Consider the following 23134-nt stretch of genomic DNA (forward strand, 5'->3'; position numbering starts at 1 on the left):
CTCTTTCCTGTCAAGGCAGGGGGTCGGACTAGATGATCTACCTAGGTCCCTTCCGACTCTAGCTACTATGAAACTATGAAACTACAAGAAAGTAGAAGTAAACAATTGACCCCCTCCACCCTTACTTGCCAATGAATGCATAATTGTGCCACTTTTTTTTAGTTTGCACATCACAAAGCTGCCCTCAGCCAGGGACTCAAAGGTTCCCTGAACCCCTGTTTTGCAGCCTGCAATCTTGTCAGATGCTGCATTCCCATTTTTTTCTGTCTGTGGTGTTTAGCCATGTCTCATCCACCTCCCCTCTCTCACTGATACTGTGAACACGCAACATGACCACTGTTCCCGAAATGTGTAGGCCTTGAGTGGGGCAGTTCCCCCCCTCCCCACCCCCAGCCTTGTTTTGGTGTAAAAAAACAACAGACGGTCTGGTGCCAGGCTGGAAAAGAGCGCAAAAGAAGACTGGAACGTGGATAGGATAGCTGTGTGTTTGCAAAGTGTCTGGGTTTTGTGCAAAGGTTCTGGGGTCTGTGCAGGGCAGTCAGATGCAAGCCCCAGAGGTAGAGTAGACTGGCCAGGCATCTGCCCCTGAGAGGGACTTTGCAAAGTGCGTGGCGACTGTGTAGGATGGATTTTGTCTGCAAAATCCAGGGTGGATTTAATATGCAAAATCCACCTTGGATTTTGCATACTGGGAGACCAGCCTGAGCCTAGGTAGATGCAAGTGGCAGGGTTTTGGGGTGAACATACCCAGCTTCAGGGTGGGGGGGGACTTAGCAGGAGACTTCTGGAGGGGGTGGGGGCAGGGACTGTGGAGGCTGGTTCACATGCGCCTCTTTCTGTAATTCATTAGGAAAGACATTATGTGGTGGGGTAGATCAGTATTTGCCCCCCCCCCGCCGGAATCTGCAGTAAATGACACACGGGACTTCTGTTGCTCAAAAAAGTGTGTCATTCAAACACAAATGCGTGGCACCACATTAACCCAGGCTAAAATTTTAAACACGTGGTTAATTAACAAGGACTAAATATTGTGTCATCTACAAATGCCCCCAGTTAGCAGCCAGGCTTAGTAACCAGGTCCAGCTGGAGCTCATTTAGCCTGCCTGGTGCTTAGACTCCTGCCAGGTAGATTGTAATGCATGCCCTATCCTGCTGCCTTTCCCTGCCACATTTGGGTTAAGAGTAAAAAGCTGCTATATTGGTGAGAGAGAGAGCATGGAGTAATCTGTTTGCATGTAGGGACCAGGAAGCAGTTTGAGAGACAGACAGGAGTTGGGGGTGGGGGGAGAAAGAAGTGCAGAAAGGGGTGAGAGTCACTAGCTAACTGGAAGGAACAGCAATTCCTGAACCCAGGCTGAGTTCTGGCCTGCCATGGCTTCACTATAAGTCAATCCTTCCTCCTTACTGCCTCCCTTTCTCCTCATTAACATAGCTGAATGGCTTTATGCTTTTGTGTGTGTTGATAAAGTACTCAAAATCAGTTTCAGAACGGCTTGGAATATGTTGATAGGTGCATACATACTAATTCTTCCCCCTACTCTCCATCCCCACCTCCTTTGTGGAAAATTTGTCTACCCAGCAGATCATCTGCTCCCAAACCTCTTCCAACTGAGGGAATTCCCTTTCTTGTCCTCAGTGATAGCAGCTGGTTATGATAGTTCCAGCACAGCTACCGTGACAGGTACCTGGGCTTAGAGAAGATCTCATGCTCCATCCACCCCAGCATTGCAGCACTGATGAGCCACCTGCTACCTTGAGGTATGTAGAAAAAACATTCAAAGCTGTGTTGATATCTGAATCATCAAATCTCTCCTAAATCAATTTGGAGGGGGGTCTCCTGATTCAGTTTGGATTCGGAGATTTGGCCACCGAATTAGGCCAAATCTCTGCCGAATCAAATCAGGGACCAAAGCTTTGCACAGCCCTACTTAAAAACTCTTTCCAGGCCTGCTTTTCCTAGACACTAAAGATCTTAATGTCGTTTTTCTTCCAACATTAGTGCTGTCTCTAAATGTTATGTCTCTAAATTTTAAGCAAGCAAGAGTTAGGTATATCCCTACAAAGATATCAGTCACCCAATAAAAATAAATGATTCATTCTAAATCACATAATATTTGCAAAGTCTATTGATGGATCTTTACAGCCAATATGAATTAATTATACCAAACCCAACTAAATCAGTTTGCACAGTTAAATCTTTGGAACTACAGAATTGTTAAAACCACATACATAATGGAATATTTATTATATTTTAAACTCAGTGAACTGGAGATTTATCTCTGCAAGGTCCCTTAGCACAATATGGCTTAGGTTTCACACATCAAGCTGCTGAGAAAATAAAACATCAGCTTGTTGGAATAGATTTTACATTAATTATATTCCCTCTAATTCCAGAGGGAAATATGAGCCCAGTTATGTTCCCACCACCCCTTACTGCCTGCTCTGTGCTTCTCTGAAGCCACACAGTAGCAGACAACTGTTAGGAATTTTCCCCCGTTCAGGAGGCACTTCTCAGGCACACCCCATCCCCCAAAGCTTCAGCACTCTTTAGTTGCTATCATAGCCATTTGGAGCTACGGGTAGCCATGGACAAACATGAGACAGTTCTAAATTAAGCCAGTTTGTAGGACAGAAAAGTTGCATCAATACAAGGTATATTCCAATGGTATTTATCAGTGCATCAGAACTATGGATATATTTAATGTATATCTGGCCTCATGGACCAGATATATAAGGTCAGGTTTGCTCCCACATTTTACTGATTTATTTTTTATGATTTGTTTGTTTCTGCTGAAGGTAATGCCCAAAGCTGTCTAGGAAAGATTGTCTTCAGTATTCATAGCTAGTTCCAAATTGAATATTCTGGAAACTTAAACAGTGATATGTGGATTAGAAACCCTCCTTTCTCAACAGTTTTGCTTTACTGTGGGTCTACACAAGGTGCCACATCACCATAGCCACGTGCTATAGCATCAGACACATGCTATAGCATTAGCAGGTAAAAACTATTACACCACAGCTTCAACACCAAAGGAACACACTCCCTCAGTAAAACTAATCATGCACCAGGCAGACAGTATAGTACGAGCTGTTCCTGCGCCATCATTTAGTACTTCCAAAAGCACCAAAAGGAAGTACTAAATGACGGTGCAGTAACAACAGCACCGTAGGGGCATGTGTAGACACACCATTTAATGTTTTCCTGTTCCTTACCTTTGCATTGTTTGTGTAAATGCACACCTAAGCAGCAAGTATTGCCAAATAAAAACCAGTGAAGAGGAGATTCAGCCAAGGAGAAGAAACCTGGCTGGTGATATGCACAACACATTTAAAAAATTATTTCAGCTGACACATAGTATTTTGCTCAAGATTAAAATTCCTCACATTCAGAAACGCATTTTTGAGTGCTATATATAATAGCACCATTAAAAGGACTCTTCTCAGTACTGTCAAAGTCACAACCTCCATTTGGACAGAGTGAAGGAGAACTCGGCTCAAGTAAATGGTCCTAGGCCCAATGTCTTCAGTGACATTTTGCACAAGCTAGGGATTTATCCCATAACCTTAATGCAATCGAATAGCATCTCCACAGGTGTTTCCAGCTAATCTCTGCTACATGAAAAGGACATAAGAATGAAGACAAGTTACAAATCTGAGCAAGTTGTTTTCAACTGTGAAAGCTCAAATGCAACTATTTTAATCCAATAATTTTAGATTAACATGCTTGCATTTTTGGCTGCTCTCTTAAGGGATTCAGTAACACAAATGACACACCCATTCACTTTATAACCAATGATGTATATTGAACAGAGATTTTTTTTATACGTTTATGTTGTAGACTATTGAGTTGCTTGTCTCTACAGGTGAAATGTTATAATTGAAATATTAACCAGCCTAAGAAGTTTGAGAGTTGTCCTGGGCTTGCTTGAAACAAATAGTTTTCTCTCCCAGTGGTTATGCCTATTACTTTTTTTTTTAAGCTATATTTGCAAAGATAACTTGAAAATAATACATCTTCTAATTTTTTGCCCTACCTTGTCCTTCAGCCCACAGTTCTATCAATCCCAGCCAAGTACTTCCAAGAAAAGCAGATGTTAAGAATCTTTTTCATGTGATCATAGTATGATTCATTGTAACACTACATAGTATTACAGGAAAAAATGTGTTGCCTCACTCCATGTTATGGTGTATGAGCTGCTTTGAGTAGTTAGGCAAATGGCTACGTTAGGGAAATTAAATCACTTCTTGAAAGATAAAATTAGGATAGAACACGGAGCATGAACAAACAAATACTCCTTTTTCTCTTCTGTTTTCCTCCTCTGAAGTTCAACAATATCAGCATTTTTCAATGTCATGATAGCTTGTTTGCTTAACATAATTTCTAAGGCAGAGTTGGTATTTCTTGGGAGGGGCAGTTGTTAGGAATAGGTATCCACATCAAAACTGATGTTAAATAGCACCCTTGCTGGCATTCCTCAGAAGAACAGGCTCAGGGATTAGTGAGCATGATTAAGTACTCTTTCCTCTTCTAAAGGTGCTCTTTTCAGAGCAGGGTTCAGGTGCAAGTCTTTGTGGTCAAGCTTCTAGTATTAGTATGTGGTATGTTTTCTGTAAGGAAATATTTCTTTCCTTTGCTAAGAGGTAGCAGATTTGGGGCTCTATTTTCTAGCATCATTTATGTAGTTTCAGAACATGTGCAAGTCCTGCGTATCTTGAACAAAAATGACCAAAATAACAGCAAATATGTACACACACCATTGCTTTTGAGGAGGTAAAAAAAACAGGTAAGATAGTAGACTGTCAAGTCTCTAGTAAAAAAGTACCTTTCTTTCTCTAGTTCTTGGGTATAATATTTCTTCATATTCTCAGTTCCAGCATCCTTCTGTCCTCCCGTACTAGAAGGAAGAATACTTAACCTAAAATCACCAGCTCCAGAATAGGTAGATGTATGAGGATTAACCTACCTTTTATATAGTTGAATGAAACCGAACTCGGTGTGCACCAGAACCAGTTCCTTTGATAGTCCCCAGCCAGAAAAAGAGTGGCCCAGCTATGCACTGCAGTAATGACAGCCCGGGTGCTGCCCTTATGGGTTTCCATGTTCAAAGCCCCTTTATTCAACGTGAGTTTCAGACTGGGAATGTAAAGACTGACAGTTTGTAATACACATTTCATTAACAATTTTGCCATAGCAACAATGTGGATTTGCTCTCTGGCATCATCACTACTTTTTACACAACCTAAATTCACAAGGACACTCAATCAAAATTTCTCCGACTAGGATGATTCTTCCGTAGGTATCTGCAGTACCTGAAAATGTACCAGTTACATTTCAGGACTCCCTGAGGTACATGAGCTGAGAAATCTGATCAACATATTAGGGCTTTTTTTAATTAGTAATCTGTTCATATTAGAAATCTGCTCAAACATAGTAGGGCTTGTTTTTTTAATTCCATTTTCTCATCTTGAGTTAATCTTAGGCTCCCTGCCTCAACTTCACTTCAACGGGCTAACACGTGTTAAAATACAATGTGTCCTATGCAGAAGTGTTAGCTTTCACATTTAAAAACCATTCTGCTTTTTTTCCCTAGTATAGGCAGTGAATGGGTATGGGATAGTGTTCAGAGTGTATCCGTGCTATTGAAACAATTAATGAAATCTAAAATCATAACAGTTTGAGCCTCAAAACTAATGAAGAAGGCCAAAGAGATATGAGATTCAAGTAGTAGATATGGTTACAGGCAGTGACAAAACAAAAGAAAAATAAGGAGAAAAAAAGAAATCAATTACTGTAACAGGAAAAGATATGCTAGTAGCTGTGGAAATGTTAATTCCTCTGTAATAAATGTTTTTGACTAGGACCCTTTTCACCACTGTTCCAGATCATTTAGTCCAGCACCAATCAACATACCAGAATAGTGCTTAACATACAAAAAATTCCTTTTAGTGAATTATGTGCTGCTATAGGAAATAATTTCTGTTCTGCAGATTCCTGTGCTTTAGCTAATCACTGACTTCCTACAAAGAAATTGTGTTTATACATTTTACTTGCTTCTTACCAGAAAGAAACCCTCTAATCGTTGTTCAAGCTGCAACAAATGTTTAGTTTTTCAGATATTTATTTCAATGAGACAATTCTCCAGTAACAGGTTTAAAAAAAATCCTGAGTGTATCAATAATAATTCTCTAGAGTTCTCATTATTCTAGGTAGCGGCTGACAGATCAGGGCAGACGTGTCAATGCACACACCCCAGCTTTAGTCTGCCACAGGACACAGAAACAGGAGCCTTGAGAGTAAACAAGAAGAGACTGTATGTTCTCTGAAACTTTTCCCCCTATCCCTGCTTTGGATGATGTGTGTATGTGTGTGTATCAGAGAGACGGAGAGCACAAGCAAGGCTATAGAAGAGTAAGTGAGGAAGCAGGGATAGGGGAGGAAGCTCGCTTTCCAGTCTGCTGAAGGTTATCAGGCACAGAACTTGCAACCACCACTATAGTTTGAGCAATTTAGAAAACAGCATTCATTGACTCTTAATTCAGTTCCTGTGAGGCAGATATGACTTCTGGCTACTGCTTCTACATATTCTTGATTATTGGAACAAATTGTAAGTACACCTAACTTTTTCTACATGATTTACCACATTGCAGAATAGATATATAAGCTTCAATAACAGGGTTTTAAAACAAGAATGCATTTAATGTCATCATTTTGCTTCACAATCCTTTCTGACAACTCGTGTCGATTCTTTATATATAAAAATACTGCAATTTTATTGTTACTCAAGATTGTTGTAAAGAAGGCTAGAATTTGATCTGTTTTTTGTACTCATGGATATGGTAATAATTATCACTAATTAGATGGGTTGACTTTTTTTTAAAGGAAAAAAGAGCATTCTTTAAATATTGGAGAAAGGGGTTGTGTTTAAAATGAAGGCTTCAGGTGGTACATCTGTACTTCCTGTACATTTTTAATGGAGACCTTTATAATATTGAAACATTTCAAAAGTACTGATGATCTACATTTTAGATGCCTTCAGTTCACTAATTTATAGTGAAACTATATTGTGTTAGCATGGAACATTTTTGTTATTGCTCAAAAGACAACTTTTTCACTTATTAAGGACCCTCACTCATTATTCAATATTATAAACAGCCTCCTTTATAAAATGGAGATTTTTTATATTACAGTGGTTGCCCATGAAATGTCAATCATTTTACAGTGGTGAGTGTTGTGTTTGGTTTCAACTGATCTTCTCTGATCTTTGACACAGTCTTAGTGGCTGTTTTTTCATTCAGTTTTAAAATTCTGTTTTAAAGTTCCACTTAGGTAAAACTGTTTCCAAAGAGTTTCAAGTCCTGCAGGATGGTCATTTCCATTTCTTTAGAAATAGAAAAATAAAGTTTTCCTGGAGAGAAAAATCTGCTTCATAAATTAAAAGGGTATATGAATCATATTATAATAACAAAAAAAGCCATTGTATTTGGATTGTAATACTGACAGCAGTAATAATTTGTGTACTTTACTATATAATTTGGACTGCAGTCTTTTTCCAGTTATTAAGCAAGACATTGAATTTTATTTTTAAGTTTCTCTTTTTCATAGTACAAGCTTTTCTTGTATAAAATTGGAACTCCTGTTGAAATGTACAGCTCCTGAAACCTAAATCCAGATCTTCTACAAACAAAATGATTTATAAAAATGGTTGGCGTACCAAAGGACAGTTCATCCGGATCAGATAGGGCTAAGTTCTCCCATCCTCATTTACATTAAGCATTACCTTACTCTTCATGTGGCTCTATTTAGATCAACCTTTTCTGGAATTATGTAGGTGTGACATTCTACTCAATGGTTAACAAGACGCTGTATTCTTCAGTTTGATAGCTTACTTCAGGGGAAGTTTTGAGCATAGAAGAAATGAGCTCCACTTCAGACTCTTGTGTAATATACTTCATGGATTTTTATGGCCTGATCCAAAACCTTCAGTCTTGGTAAAACCCCTCCAGAGTGTTTTGGATGAACTCCATAGCTTGTAACATTTGAGGATGCAAAAAAATGTAGTACTGTTGTGTGATACTGATTTTTAGAATTAAATAGAAAATAATCACATGTAATTTGATCTGTAGTGGCCTGTAAGCAATGTGTTTATATCTTTAGTACAGTATTAATTTGTGTAGTTACTTTTAAAAGTAACAAATGAAAAAAAAATAAGCAGGAGAAATAAAAATAAAATAAAAATTTCCTGTGGGTTGGGGTTGGACCTTCCACATAATTGTTCTTAAGCTCAAAACAGTAGGAAGAAAATTCAAACATTAACATAAAACACATCTATAATAGCTGACATCAATCCTATGCAGAACAAGAGTTCTAATGTATTTAAATCTAAGCTGAAAAATTGAAGCCTTACTGCAAAATGGGAGTATAAATCAGGACCCTGATGTGATTGCAGGTCTTCTAGTACTTTAATTATAGTGGCAATTTACCTGAGGTGCTTATTAGCTTACCATGTGTAGCCTAGAAACATTTACAGGAAAACCATATGTCTATATGTATTAATCCACCTATATCGTGTTTATCTTCTGTCATGTTTTCCCTCTCCAGATATCTGCATTTTTAACTCATTTCTTTCTGAATACTCAGTTGCAAAGCCTATCTTCAGTACTCTGTTTCACCCAAGAATTCATTCCCCACTTAGTAAAATTTCTCCTAACATCCTTTAGCATTCAGCTCTTTGTTAAAAACACTTTTGTTTAGTTACTTTCTCAAGGTCTTCCAGAATTTTAAACACCTAAATTGTCGCTTCACATTTACAGGCTGACAAATTTCAGTCACATGATATTAGTCTAGGCAAGACATGCTCAGCTATTTAGTATTTAAATAAGCATGATTTATGCCATTCTAATGCTGTTTGGAACCTAATTTGTTATCTATTATTGGAAAGTAAGAGTATGTTCAGGTAGTTTTCCTATCCCACTCCCATTTTAAGATTTCTCCCAATGCTAAAATTATTATTGTTTGGCCTATCCAAATTGTTACCCGTGGGACAGACAGGGATACATACACACGCACTTTGAAGCTAATTCTCTGATTTTAAATCCTTCCTAAAGGTTTTCACATCAGCGTAGCTATACTGGAAAAGATATATTATCAGTCTTTCCCTTGTGGATGTGAATTTATACTGGCAAGAATTTGGGGGGTTTATTTTCTGTGCTGGGATTGTTTAAACCAGTTTCCCAAGCAAAATAATCTATACCCGTGGTTGTCAAATGGGGGTACATGTACCCGTAGAGGTACTTAAAAAAGTCCTAGGGGATTTGCAGACCTAACATGGCCGATAAATGCCATATGTATGCATGCAGCTGCAGCACAGCATGCAGGTGGCCAGGAGAATAGCTGGGTCTGGCTGGTAAGTGCGTTGTGAGGAAAGGGGCCAGTGGGGGAGGCAGATCGATGCCCCAGCAGTAGGGAAGGGAGAGCTGGGGCTGGGGCCAGGGACAGGGCTGCATCGGGCTCTTCCCAGCAGAGGGCTGGGCCAGGCTGCACTTGGGGTGGGTAGCAGTGGGACTATGGGAGGGGCCCCCCAGAATTCACCCCCGCCCCCTCCCAGTGCTACCACCACCCACCCCAAGTGCAACCCAGGCCAGCCCAACTCCCACTGGGAAGAGCCCAGCATTGGCCCCAGGCCACAGCGACATTCCACCCTGCCCCACAGAGATCCAGGGACACATGCCCCCCATGCCCTTCTGGGGTGTGTGCAGCAACAGGAGCTACCACCCTCCCACACACACCTCCCACACAAGCTGCTTGTGGCCTCGAGCAAGGCCCTCACAGTGAGGGAGGGAGCGGGGTAGCGACTGGGCTAAATGCTGTTCAGCCGGGGCAGGGCAGGGTGCAGGACGGAGCTGCGGCTCATCCAGGGGGCACAGGAAGTGGGGGTGGCTCCCACACCTATGCACACCCCATGCTGACAGCAACAGCCCACCCCACTTTATGCACAGATCCGGGTCCACAGACCCCATGCCCTCCTGGGGTGCATGCACCAGCAGGAACTACCCCTCTCCCTGCACCCCTGGCTCCGTCCTGCACTTTGCCCCAGCTGTCCAGCCCCAGTCCCACTCTCTCCCTCACCGCAGGGGACTCAATCAGCCCCACCCCTTTAAAAACACAAAAAAAAAATCAAGGAGTACATGAGCTGGAACTTTGAGAAAGAAGGGGTACACTTGTTAAAAAAGGTTGAAAACACCTGATTTATACTAACAAAAGGATTTATTTGCTGGCACAATTGCATCTAATCTTGGATTTTTGCTCAGAGAGCTTTGTTGATTGGAAATATAAAAAAGAACCCCTCTTCAAATGAGCTAACTTGGGTATTGGTAGCAGTGTAGGTGATTTGCTAGCTCAGTTAAATCTAGTGTGGATAGGTCTACTTGAGTTAGTGTCCTCAGTGACCACACTGTAGTCATACCTTCAAATTAATTTATTTTAACAAGAGTTCCAGTAAAGACTTCTGCTCTCTTTCATGATATTCTGAATATTTAATTATACAAATTTACACTATTAATTTAATATTATCAACTATAAAAGTAGAAGGGATCATACCATTAAAATGATTTCAGAACAATGATAGAAAAGAGTTACAAGTTCTACATAGATAATTGCTTATGCCATGTGTTTTCTGCATTAACTCTAGTTCTTTTTGAATACCTTCTCTTACAAAAACCGTCCTGTTGTCTAACTGAAGGCCACATCTCTCCTTAGATCTCCTCTGCCGCCGTCTCATTTTTCCTCTTTCCCTTCAATATAACATAAGCCTTTACTCCTACAAAAAGAAAAAATTATTCAAGACTGCCTGAGATTTGTCAGCTACTTTGTATGCCTCATACACTTAAACAGTTGTTTTCAAGGACAGGTTTTTATGCCAAACATATTTATTCAAATAGCCTAATATGCAACTCTAGCAAGAAAGCCATCCCAAATCATCTGGAGAAGTAAGGTTTATAAACTGTGCCAGTGTTATTCTCCTGCTTTAGTTGATTTGTAACAAATAGAAGGCTGCTTTTGAATCTATAAATATTCCCACTTTCCCATTTATCTCCTTTGGGCAAGCTGACAAATTGTTGCATAGAATATTATTGGGTAGCTTCTGGCCTTCACTTAAGCAGTTTCCTTCTTCTTTAATTCAAGTCTAAAAGCAGGGATGAAAGCCATCTTTGTGTTGTAATTATTTAAAATTGATAATTTGCATCAATTATCCAGATGGAAGTGACAGATTAAGACATGCAGAACTTTAACCATCGTGGCTTGAATCTTCCACTCTGTGTATCTGCCTCTGGTGCAAGGTTAGTTTTTTGGGTTTGTTTGTTTTTTTGGAAACAGATCCGTTCAATCTTTTTCAGAAATTGAGGCCTAAGACTTGTATAATTTTCCCCATATTAGGAAATTCCAACAGTCTTGGACCTCAACTTTTGAATCAAGAGCTTGACTTTTGGCAAGAAGCAGCACTTGTGTACAGGGTGGGCTTTTTGCCATCTCTATGAAAATCCCCAATTTTGGTTAGTTTTTAAGCCTTCAAGAAAAACCCTGCAGTTCATACATGTTAAATAGAGGCTTCTTTGGCTTCTGCAGTCAGTCTACCAATTCTGTCCTCGCTGAATGTGTATGAACCTCTGTTGGCTCTGGAACAGATGAGATTCCACACATACCAGAATGAATGAGCACATACCATCCCCTCATATACCTCCTAGTGCTTATGATACTCAGTAATAATGTGGACCGAAGGCACTTGAAGGAGATCCTAGTTATCACTAACGCAGTCCCAAATATTTCTGCTTAACAGCACATTGGCCTCCTATGCCTGAAGGGATAAAGCTCTTAAAGGTAAAAATCCCTCCTCCTCCTCCTCTGCAACCAAATATACTGTACCAGCCAGACAGGATTAAACCAAGAGTTTCCCTTCAGTGGCTCTCTCAGCTGTTTTAGATATAGATGGCACAAGACACTAAGTGAGAGTGGAGACCCTGTCTCTCCTGTGCTGTCAATGACTAGCCAATGGCAACACTAACTGTGACTGGGCTCCATCATGGAGAACACCAGTATTAAACTTGAATGCAGAGGACCAAACCCAGAGTGAGACAGGAGGGAAAGGAACACAGTAGGGTGGCCTGGTGAGACTGGCACTGAAGATGTGGGGAGAAGAATTGGACTGGAAGTGGTTAGGGAAGAGGACTGGAGAAGGGGCTTAGCTAGGTAAGGAGGAAAGAATAGGACTGGAAAAAAAAGAGAGGCTACGGAGAAGGTTGTGATTGATTGTGAATGAAAGCCAGGCTGGGAAAGAGGCTGGGAACCTGTGAGAGGAAAGCAGATAGGAGCAGAAGCCAGTGAGAAATATTGAGACTGGTGAGAAATTAGGGGACAGAAGGCTGATTACCAGGAACTAGTGTGGAGCGAGGCTATGACACAGAACTGCAGAAGGGACTGAAGGGAAAACTGAAAATGGATACGGAGCTAGTTTGGAAGAGGGGGTGACTAAAACAAGGAACTGAGAGAAGAGAGATATTGGACAGAGGTGGCAAGGGTTGGATAGGGTATATGGAGATAATGAGTTGGATTGGAAGGGCTAATTGGCAGGGGAGGAAGGGAAATAGTCAAAAAGAAAGGGACTGCACTCTGGCCCACCCTAGTCCAACTCTACATCAGAGGGAAGAAAGCACTATGAAACCGCAGCAAAATTACCTTCTAACCCCCATAGGCATGTAACTAACCAAGAACCATGATGTTTGACTATAATCATTATCTATACACATACAGGTTTCCTTCGATTTATGAGGGTTCTTTATATGTGAATTCACTCTTTTGCGATGAGCATATTTAGACCCATAATTTGTTATATGTGAGGTAAATGTATGTTCATACACGTAAATGTTATAGGGGATCAGCATAGATGCCCTCCCACCCAAGCAGGTAATTCTGTGAGGGGAAAGGGCCATGGCCCCACTCACCCCAGCCCTGGCTGCAGCGGCCACAGGAGCAGCCAACGCCAACTCCCTGCAACAGCCCGGGAACAGAGATGAATGGGGACAGGTGGAGCACGGTGCAGCCCAGTGGCTGCAGGCAGCTGGCGGCAACCGGTCCTGGGGCCGCTGCAACCAGGGCTGGGATGAGTGCTGCTCTGTTCTCTCTGCTTTGCTGCCTTTTGCAGTCCCCGGAGTGGCACCTCTTCCCTAGTCCCAGCCTCACTCCTTCCCTCCCTCCCTCACCACCATGAGTAGGGAACTTATCCCTATTCGTTGCATTGTAAAGTGGGTTCACTTTATGCGAATTTGATTTATGCACCATTCTCCAGGATTGCTTGTACCACATAAATCAAGGGAAACCTGTAGCTGTAAGTGTTATGTGTATGTTGAGGGCAAAGCATTCTGTTCATAGCCCACAGAGGAATAAAATGAACTTGGATCTCATGTGAGCCAAGGAATTTCTCAGTGAAGGGTATTCAGATATGATAAAGATATTCAACCTTGCCTTAAAGCTCCAAGCAAGAGTGAATCCTCCATCTCCAGTAGTCAGGTCTTCCAATATTTGATCACCCTGACTGTCAAGAAATTACATTTTATTTTAAGATTGAATTTGTCCAACATGAACTACCAGCCTCTAGATACATACATGCATTGTGTGCACACAGACACACACACGTATGTATAGGCACTTCTCAGCGCAGGGTTAGGTGTTTGTTTGTAGTGCTGCAAAGTGCCGCAGCCCTTTGTACCACCACAAAAATATAGCACTATACAGGTGTCCAAGCAGCATTCAAGTCCCCTGGCTGGAGAGCTACAAATTCACTTCAAAAGGTGATCTCTCCAGCTAGGGGGTAGCAGGGGGCTGCTCCCCATAGGAGCCTGATCACTAGTAGCCCATCCACCCCCTACTGAAGAAAGGGGCAGACTGTCAATGATGAGCTGGCAGCTGCTGAAAAGCAGCAACCCAGCTGCCAAAGACAGTCTCCACTGCCTGCTTTCCTCATTCCTCCAGTACAGTAGTGCCAAGGAGCCATGCAGCTGCTGTGGCTACAACTGTAACAGAGTTGCCCCTGAGGGAATTGCCACCATCATTTTGCTGCTGTTTTAAAAGCCCCTGCAAGAGCCAGGGTTCTTAAAACATTTGTGGCAATTCCTTCAGGATCTGTGCCAAGCGGCCTTGCCCAGTTTTGCCAATTAGCTAATCAGGGGAACCTGGCAGGAGCACAAACACTGCAGCTAGGAAAGCTGCAGCAGGAAGGTCTCAGCAGGGCTCACTGACAGTCTCCCCCCTCTTGGATCAGGGAAGAGTAAGCATAGGACTGTGGGATCCTGGGGGTGCACATAGTACTACATGTAACTGTATAGGCATTACATGTCGTGCTACAAAACTGAGGCATTCTCTTGAAAGTGCTGTTATTTCGCAGGTCTTTGCAGTGCTACAAATAGCTTGACCAATTATGCACTCACTTTTTTGCAGAGCTACAAAGGTGTATATAGTGCTACAATATAATGCCTGTCCATAGCCTTAGCCTTTTCTTTTGATAGCATAAGTTGAACTCGGCCCTTTTCAAAGACTCATTTTCCAACTCCCGAGTCATTTTTTATTTCCCTCCTTTGAATTTCCTTTTACATGTATTAAAACATAACTTTTTTAATCGTGACTGTTTAACAAAGGAATCCAGATCAGTCTGTATACAGTAATGGTCTTCATAGTATTTTCTGCCTTCCCAATCTTTGTCATCTGTAATTTTTACCAGGAAATATTCTATTTCATTACCTAGAGCACAAATCTAATACAGATAGCAGAGGACCAAAAAACCGTGCCTGGAAATCTCTGCTGGGAATAGCTCCATCTACTGATATTTTTGAGATGTGTCCATGAGCCAGCTTTTTAATCTATCTAATGTGTGTCCTTTTAACTCAATGTAGTTCAAGTATTTAAATCCAAAATCTTATTGATACTAAAATGATACTATGTCAATTGCTTTGGAAAAAAGTCCAAGTATATTTTATCAACACAGTAGATTTTATTAACTATAACTGCAATCCTGTTGTTTAAAAACAAAAAAGACAATAGGTTTGTTCAACGGGACTTACCTTCCATAAACAATGTTGCATAAAATGAACTGTATTTTAGCCTCTTACAGTGTTATTAATTAACTATTCTCTTGTTTTATCCAGGATGGTGGCAAGTTAAGCAGCCTCTAATTCCCTGGAAATCTCTTCCACTTTTTTTATTATTGTTGCAACATTTGTAATCTCCTAAGGTGCATACTGAAATTCAGAAGGTTAGATCAAGTAAAAAATGGGCACCCAATCTAATTCAGTTGTCCCACATCCGAACCTTACACTTAGATCCCTAGTTAGGTTGAATCAAGTGCTGAAATGTACAATATTCCCCAAAGGTTAGACTGGGTCAAAAAAATGGCTGGCCTGATCCAACTTTAGTTCACCCAAGAGGTGCACTGTTAGATGAGGCATAGTTAAACCAATCCCACCAAACATCTGTACACATTCAGAGCACAGTCCCGGGGCTGAGAAAGCCCAGCTGTTTGCCCCAGCTCTGGGACTCTGCTTTTCCTACCCCTTCCCCCACCACTGGGCTATTTTTATCCCCCCCCCGAACCCTCTCCCCACCTCCAGACAGACAATAGCCCCCAGAAACCAGCTAGTCCCCTGAACCCACCAAACCCCACCCAAACCCACCAAACAGCCTGGGTGCTGGTTTAACCAGTGTTTACCAGTGCTGGGAGCCTGATTAAAGTAAGTCAGGGTGGGGGGAGAGGCACGAAGATCATGGAGTAAGGGTTGATCCATGGGGAGATTGTTTGTCTGGGGGTGGGGGTCTGGGGGACTAGCTTTTACTTGTTTGAATTTGCAATCTAATTAACGTTCTTTTAACATTTTATGTAAAGACTCTCAAAGTACTTAACATTAAACATGTCGGTATTCTCAGCTGGAGGTTATATTTTCTGATGTTATCTATCCTTAGTCACTTTTATCACTTCATGTCAGCAGAGCATATTAGAACAGCAGCTTGAACTCGGTCTAAATCAGGATCCCACTGCACTAATCATTGTTCTGAAAGTCCCTGCCTCGTACGGCTTATGCTGAAAACAGGCAAGACAGAGGGTAAGTGGGGAACCAGTCATAGCAAGGTCTAGTTACCTGCCTGAATTGACATAATAGAGGCAGGATTAGACTCCGTGTCTCCATACTCCAGTGTTGTTCCCTTCCCACTAGGACTCACTGCTCACCTTCTCTCTTCTTTTTTAAACATGTTTCAAACAAAATTAAAGGACCCTAATCCACTGGACTATTTCAGAAATGACCTTGTTGATTTACAACATCAGGTACCATGGTGGTTTTATTTTACAGGTAAACCAGGGGCACAGTAACTTTAAATGGTTATTTTCAGCTATATTAATCAAAAAGTATGCTAGCACTTACAGATAGTCCTTTTTGTTTAAAGGAATTTGTTTAAGCCTGGTGAGAGCTGAGATCATTTGTTTGTTACTACACCCTAAGGGAGATGAGCATGATCTGGGGTTTCATACTGTATTTACTCCCACAAACCCTCTTCCCCAAAATCAGCCCTCTGAAATTGAGTTGTATGTCTTAAGTGGGGAGGCTGATCTTTTCTAGAATACAGATGCTGTGTTGCAAATGGTTTCCAGCTTCTCTCTCAGCAAGCAAGCAGGAGGGGTGGAGTCCAGTGTTAAAACTTTTACAGATGCTCTGAACTGTAACAACAGTTTGCAACACAGCCTCTCCATGAAAAAGCCAGTTATAGGCCATGACTCTGGAAAAATCATTTTTATATATTCTGCCCTCCAAAAACAAGAAGTGTGTCTTATCTGGGGGTATGTGGGAAAGTACTGTATGACATTCATGTTCCCAGTTTGTTTCTTTTATACCATATCCATTCTCTTGTTTATATTTTGTCACACCTCCCCAATGTAAATGAGAAGAGTTAGCAAGCTTAGTTTATAAAAATTAACCAATTAGCATATCTGGCAATTTTAACACTGGTATAGTGGTATAGTTCATAACAAAGTAATGTTTATGTGAGATACAAACTTGGCTTGCAAAGTTAATGGGTATATGCTGGACCTTTTAAAAATCTTGTGCTTTTTAAATCAGAATATTACCGAGCCATGAAAAAATGAAGTGTGTCTAATTTTACAAATACGTACTAAAATACAAAGGGATAACACAAGGGTAAACATAGGACATGAGCCACATTTGTTTTTAATAAATATGAAGACAAAAGCAGTGCAAAGGATTTCAGCCCACAAGGTATGGGGTCATATATTCATTAAAGCAACCATTTTGCAAAATTAAGGTACTCTTACAAAGAAATATAAAAACAGAGTGCCTATACTTATGAACATACATCTGCAGGAGTATGTGCTGATGCAAAAATAGTCCTTTTAAGTCTTTTCATACATTTGCAAAGAATGCTTCTAACAAATTTGTTCATGCCAGAAATTAAAAGGGAAAGTAAGAAATATTGCAGGAACTTCTAGTGAATGTGAAAAAGAGAGCTATGAAACCAAATAACGGGATGCCAGTGAGTTTGAAGTATGTGCAAGTATTACCTATTTCTGAAACAAAATCTGACCAGCTCAAATGAATACAAATTTACTCAGTATTACAGGCTTTAAGACTGTAGTTCTAGAAGAAAAGTCAGGAGGCTGACAGCTCCAAAATATAAAAAGTTTTTGGTATTAGAGCAAATAAATTAATAAGTATTATGGGATTCTGAAGAGAAGAACATTGTAGTATTATACAACATGAGATCAGTAATTCTCAGTGTGACTTACAGTACCTGCATGGCTATTGAGAAAGGTCCAAACCTTAATACCAACTTAGAATGGAGGAGGAGCTAGACAAGGGAGAAGGTGAAGGGCGAAGTTGAGAGCTGTGAATGTAATGAGTTGCGAGTTCAATGATCTGTACCAGTGCTGTTCCTGCAAGGGCTACTGAATCATTAAAACGGCTTTTTCTGGTGTAGCTTGCTATGATCTCCTGCATTGTTTCAAAGTGAATGCCTCTCCTGGTATAGTTGCCACCATCAGAGCAGGGTGTATAATGGTCACAAGTTTTGCCCACAAAAGTGAGTCATTCTAGTAAATGCACAACCCTCCAGTTCTTCCCAGCACTTCCCCTGGTCCATATCTAACCGTGTTGCCAAAAGCATGAACTTTTTTCCCCCTGTTCTAGGTTCCAACATATATTTTTTAATAAATCATGTAGTGCTTATATTTAAATGTTAATAACCTATTTGTAGCTAGAAACAATGCTAATAGCAACTCTTTTTATTATCCTTAATGACTATATCTATCCACTGCAATGTTAGCAGAATCATTTATAAAATCACTTACTGAACAACAACAACAACAATAATCCAGTGCACACTCTCACTGCTCAAGCAGCAATAAATCAAAGTATAAAAGGACCTTTTATTTGGAAATATGCTGGGCTGACTGTCAAAGAACATGCAGGGAGTTAGTTTCTTTTCAAGCTACGCTATTCATTTCTTTGAATATTTTGAGAAGAGAGCGCTTGATATTGTTGTTCTTTAATAAACCGTCAAGGCTTTGACATATGAAAGACTAAACTAAGCAGTCATTCACTGCTAGATGTTACTACTATGGATAAACATGCAAGTCCAGGCAACGTAGAAAAAACTGTTTTATTGCAAACTTCATTTAATAGTTTTTTACTCTGACATTGCCAGTATTGGCTACCTCTATGGGGAGGTATACATGCCCAACGTTTGGTCGTTTCTGTTCCCCCAAAAAACTTCATAATTATGAATTTGTTTGATATTTGTGTTTTTTGGCAATTAAGAACTTACCATTATATTTTATTCATGAAGTGCTTCTTCAATTACTGATATTCAAAATTCATTATTCAAGCTGTATATTTGGCTGCTAAGTCTTGTGGTTTCTGTCTCTTGATGAATAACCTAGATTTCTTATGTAAGAAGAGTACCTAAATCAATCTCTAAGTCATTGGGTTTCTTAGGAGGATTCAGAAAGTACTTTAGGGTGACACATTGTATAAATGACCTATGAAGTGTTTCTATTATCTTGTACAAGATGAAGCATATTTATTTCATGCATGTGTCTCAGATTTGTACATTTTACTCTCTTAATTAAAAAGAGTAAGAGCATACATTCAGTTAGGTTCTATCACATTCCTAGCAAGCCTGGATGTCATTTCTGCCTTATGAGCTTTCTATGACCACTCCTCAGCCCCTAAATACTCTACAGCAGGGCTGTCCAATTGGTGGCTTTTGGGTGGTATCTGCCCCGCAAAGGGCTTAAGCTGCAACCCCCTGGTTCTCAGTCTGTGCACTTCTCTCCCCATTGCTGTCCTGCTGATGACACCAGAGTCTCTGGGCTCCTCCTCTGTCCTCTAGTTTCTTCTGCTTGCCACCATTGCTAAGGACAATGTAACTTGTGGGACTGAAGGAACTGAAGGCTAGAGGACTTGGGCAAACCTGGGGACCTTTCAAGGTGCAGAGGTGCCAATGCGGTGCAGCAGGGATCACCCACCATGTGCCAAAAGGGGTCCATGTGGTGTGGCATGGGGGGAGCCATACAACCTAGCATGGGCCCATGAGCATGTGACCAGGGAATCTGTGGCTTCTGGCTACTCACAGTTGAACAGTCCTGCTCTTTACTAACTGTAACAGAAAGCACTGGAGTCAATTGCTTCAGACCTTTCCATATAGCAAGAATAAAAAGTGACCACAACCCACATCAGATGACTAATGCCTGAATATAAATATAATTTTCAAATCAGCACTTCCGTTTACCATACCTAGAACTTTTAAACAAAGTATTCACAAATGCTGCAAAACATTTTCAGCACAAGTAATTTTATTTTGCACAAAATTTTCAAATAATTTTCAGGTTAAGTGAACAAAAAGGTTGTGATATATTTTCTAATAGAAATTGAATATTATTTAATTTGGGTGAATAATTTCCATTGAGTCCCAAAAGCTTTCATCAAAAAAAAGCATTTCAACAGAAAAATTTTACCACATCTTGTCTCACCAAATTACATGGTATTATCAAAAAGTTAAAACCTAGCAAAGATAGAAAAATAGAAATACAGAGAAATGATATGGAAGTTTTACTTGGTACTGTATCTTAACCTTTGCTTTTCTTTTTGTATTGGCCAAAAAATAGTGGATGAAAAATTAAATTAATGATATTTTTATTTCAGCAATTGTTGAGAAAAAAAGTTCATTAAAAACAAGCAATTTGTCAAGGCTTTGAAGAGATTAGTCCCTTTGCACATTTCTAGTACAGCGTGTGTAAGTTTTCCTGTACTCAGGAAATGCAAAGGCTTAAGAGTTGAGTACTAAAGACTTTCCATCTGAGAAGCCACTGGCATAAGTATGTTTAGCTGTAAATCCAGTTTATTGTGGATTATTTTCCAGTACTTTTATAACTTGTTCATAATAAGAAATAGTCATATTAGTGTCATTAACACTGGAAGGTATGTAAACATGCTATTTCACACAATAAAAAATACACAATTATTTCAATGAATAACCTATGTATATGGGGTAGCTGCTAATAAATGCATGGATTGGGAGACACACGTCCCACTTATGCTGCTATGTATCAGAAATCACTCCAATTCAACCAGATTAGATGACTGCAAAATAGATAAGCAAATTCAGGATCAAGGGCTGTTTTGTTGATTATACCTAATCAGGCATTACATATATATTTGTTACTGTGCTACAATGCAGTCATTAAAACAAATACATCCAGAACTTGTTTTTAGCTCCATATTACATGTTCAAATTTGCAAAGACCATTTAATGAACTTTACTATCTCTAAATGCTGTGCCCATTAGTTAAGTAGGTACATTGCTTAACAAAATTGCTGATTAGTTAAGTAATCAAACTTGCAAAATATGAATTATAGTTTAAGTAATTTACAGCTAGTTTATTATTTGGAACAAAAATAAAACCTAAATGTGCCTTATGCTGCTAATATATGTTAGTACAACATATTTTAAAGGATGGGACAGAACTGTTGAATATCCAAGCCACCAGTTGGTCTCAGTTACATAGATGAAATCATAAAGATACCCAAATCATTTGCACCAAATAATTAATTCTTTAAATTTATTTTAGTACCTTTTTCAGTTCCCAGTTTGGCTGCAGAAATCATAATTTCCATTTTCATTGACATAAATTTTTAAGTAATGTTTTTTATGGAAATATCATCTGATGGTCTGATAACCTTCTCAGGGTGCTGCAGAAACTGGCAGAAGGGATCTTGGAGCCAGTGGCAATAATATTGGTAGTGTTGTGGGAGATGAGCAAGGTTCCAGATGACTGGAAAAGAGCCAGCATAGTGCCCATATTTTTAAAAGGTAGAAGAGGGAGTACAAGAAATTATAAACTGATCAATATGACTTCTATACCTGGGAAGATATTGGAAAAAGTTATAAAGAAGTCAGTCCATAAGCACCTGGAGGGGGAAAGGCTGATCGTGAGCAGCCAGCATGGATTTATTTGTTGCAGGGCACTAATATGAGCCTGCTCCTGTAAGAGTAGAAAGAAGTCCAGCCAGGGAGCCCTGCAAGGTAGGCAGGGCACTACAGCTGCTGGTCCTCTGAGCAACAGGCTAATGCAATAATTAGCCAGCACCTGCAGGCAGTCAGCTGACCAGAGGGAAGCAGGGCCCTGGGAGCATATAAGCCCAAGGCTGGAGTTAATAGGGGTTCTGTCTCTGGTCATTGCCTGGGGAAGGGGCTTCTGCATGGGACAGATACCCAGGGACATTTGGTGGTCTGTTTTGCTGCCTACAAGAATAAGAAAGCTCCAGGGGCCCATGCAGGGCTAGGAGGCATGCTATACTAGGGTAGAAATTTGTCCTTTTAAAGGAGCAGAGTGTTGCCTCCATTGATGTTGTTATGTTATAGCCCAGGGGCTTATGTTTATGTTGCTATTTGAACCAGAGATTTGGGATGGGGCTGTAAAGGGAGGTACAGAGGTCCCATTAGTGCTCACTGGAGGTATGCAATTGCCATGTGCCCTGCTTGGAGCAGGCTTAAGGCTTGAGTAGTTAGCAAGCTTGTCCTGGGCAGTGAGTGCAAGGCATAGCAGACAGGGGCCAAGGGCCTGGCACTGGAGGGGCACAGCCAGACAAAGGCCAGGTAGCCTAGTGCCAGAGGGATTTTATTTGGTAAAGCTAGAAGAACTTAAAGATGGTTTTTCCCTGCTATTTTGGTGGGCCTTAAAATGATCCTAAAGGCACAATTCAAATGGGTGTGACTAACCAGTACCAGCTGGTGAATCATACTATTTTGATTAATTTCATTGCTTGTAATTCTCTCTAATCAGCCCTATTATTTTGCATATCATAGTTTGATCTAATATTTATTGACTTCATAAAGTGACAAGCAATTGTTAACTTATTGGTCCTTTAGCTCACAAGAAAGGGAAGACAACAATAGAAGCCGCACATAAACCATCTTTAGGATATTACTCTAAGGGCTGGGTACAGACATTCAGGGAAGTTGGAGGAAGGTCAGATCAAGTTAAAAATGGCCATGTATCTGAAGTAAGTCAGGATAGGATGCTAGCGAAGTGAGGGACTGGGGAGACTGAGGGAGAGCAGGCTCTAGGTCAGTGATTGGGGTGTCTGCAGGGGGATTGGAGAATAGGCAGCCTCCATGAGAGGGATTCAGGGGGGTTAGTGGGAGTTCCTCATCATCTGCAAGGGGATGAGGAGAGGGTGGCATCTGTGGTGGGGATTGGATGGGTAGGAGGCTTCCATGAGGGATTGCTGAGGTCTGAGGGGGTTAGTGTGATCAGGGGAGCAGGCAGGGTCTATAGGGAGGTTTGGGGGGGGCTCTCTCCCACCTTATGGGATCAGGGCCTATTTTTAGCCCCAAACTCCATTCCCCACCTGGTGAGCCTATCTTAATCCCCCGCATCCTCTCCTTCCCCTTCACAATGGGATTTGCTTCTCTAGCTCCTGGCATTGGTGAATGCTAATGAAACCAGCACCAGGAGCAGGCTGCTGGATGGGGGTTTTGTGGGGTTGTGGGAGGTGGGGCTGGTAAATCTGTGGCTTGGGA

The 23134-nt window shown here is 40.8% G+C and overlaps 1 protein-coding gene across 5 annotated transcripts in view; it reads left to right on the top strand.

Moving 5' to 3' along the window:
- The first annotated feature begins 6229 nt into the window (after window positions 1-6229).
- RXFP1 (relaxin/insulin like family peptide receptor 1) overlaps window positions 6230-23134 on the top strand; it is a 105810-nt gene continuing 88905 nt past the window's right edge. For 2 of the 5 annotated variants that reach the window (XM_019534532.1, XM_019534536.1), the window contains exon 1: window positions 6236-6605. In XM_019534532.1, coding sequence (XP_019390077.1) covers window positions 6557-6605 — 49 coding nt within the window. In that variant the 5' untranslated portion in view covers window positions 6236-6556. Of the gene's footprint in view, window positions 6606-23134 lie in introns of all 5 variants that reach the window. The other 3 variants (XR_002101011.1, XM_019534533.1, XM_019534535.1) reach the window with 3 other exon arrangements.

This window comes from Crocodylus porosus, unplaced genomic scaffold (assembly GCF_001723895.1).
Source record: "Crocodylus porosus isolate Cpor-Errol unplaced genomic scaffold, CroPor_comp1, whole genome shotgun sequence".
In the NCBI taxonomy this organism is placed as follows: domain Eukaryota; kingdom Metazoa; phylum Chordata; order Crocodylia; family Crocodylidae; genus Crocodylus; species Crocodylus porosus.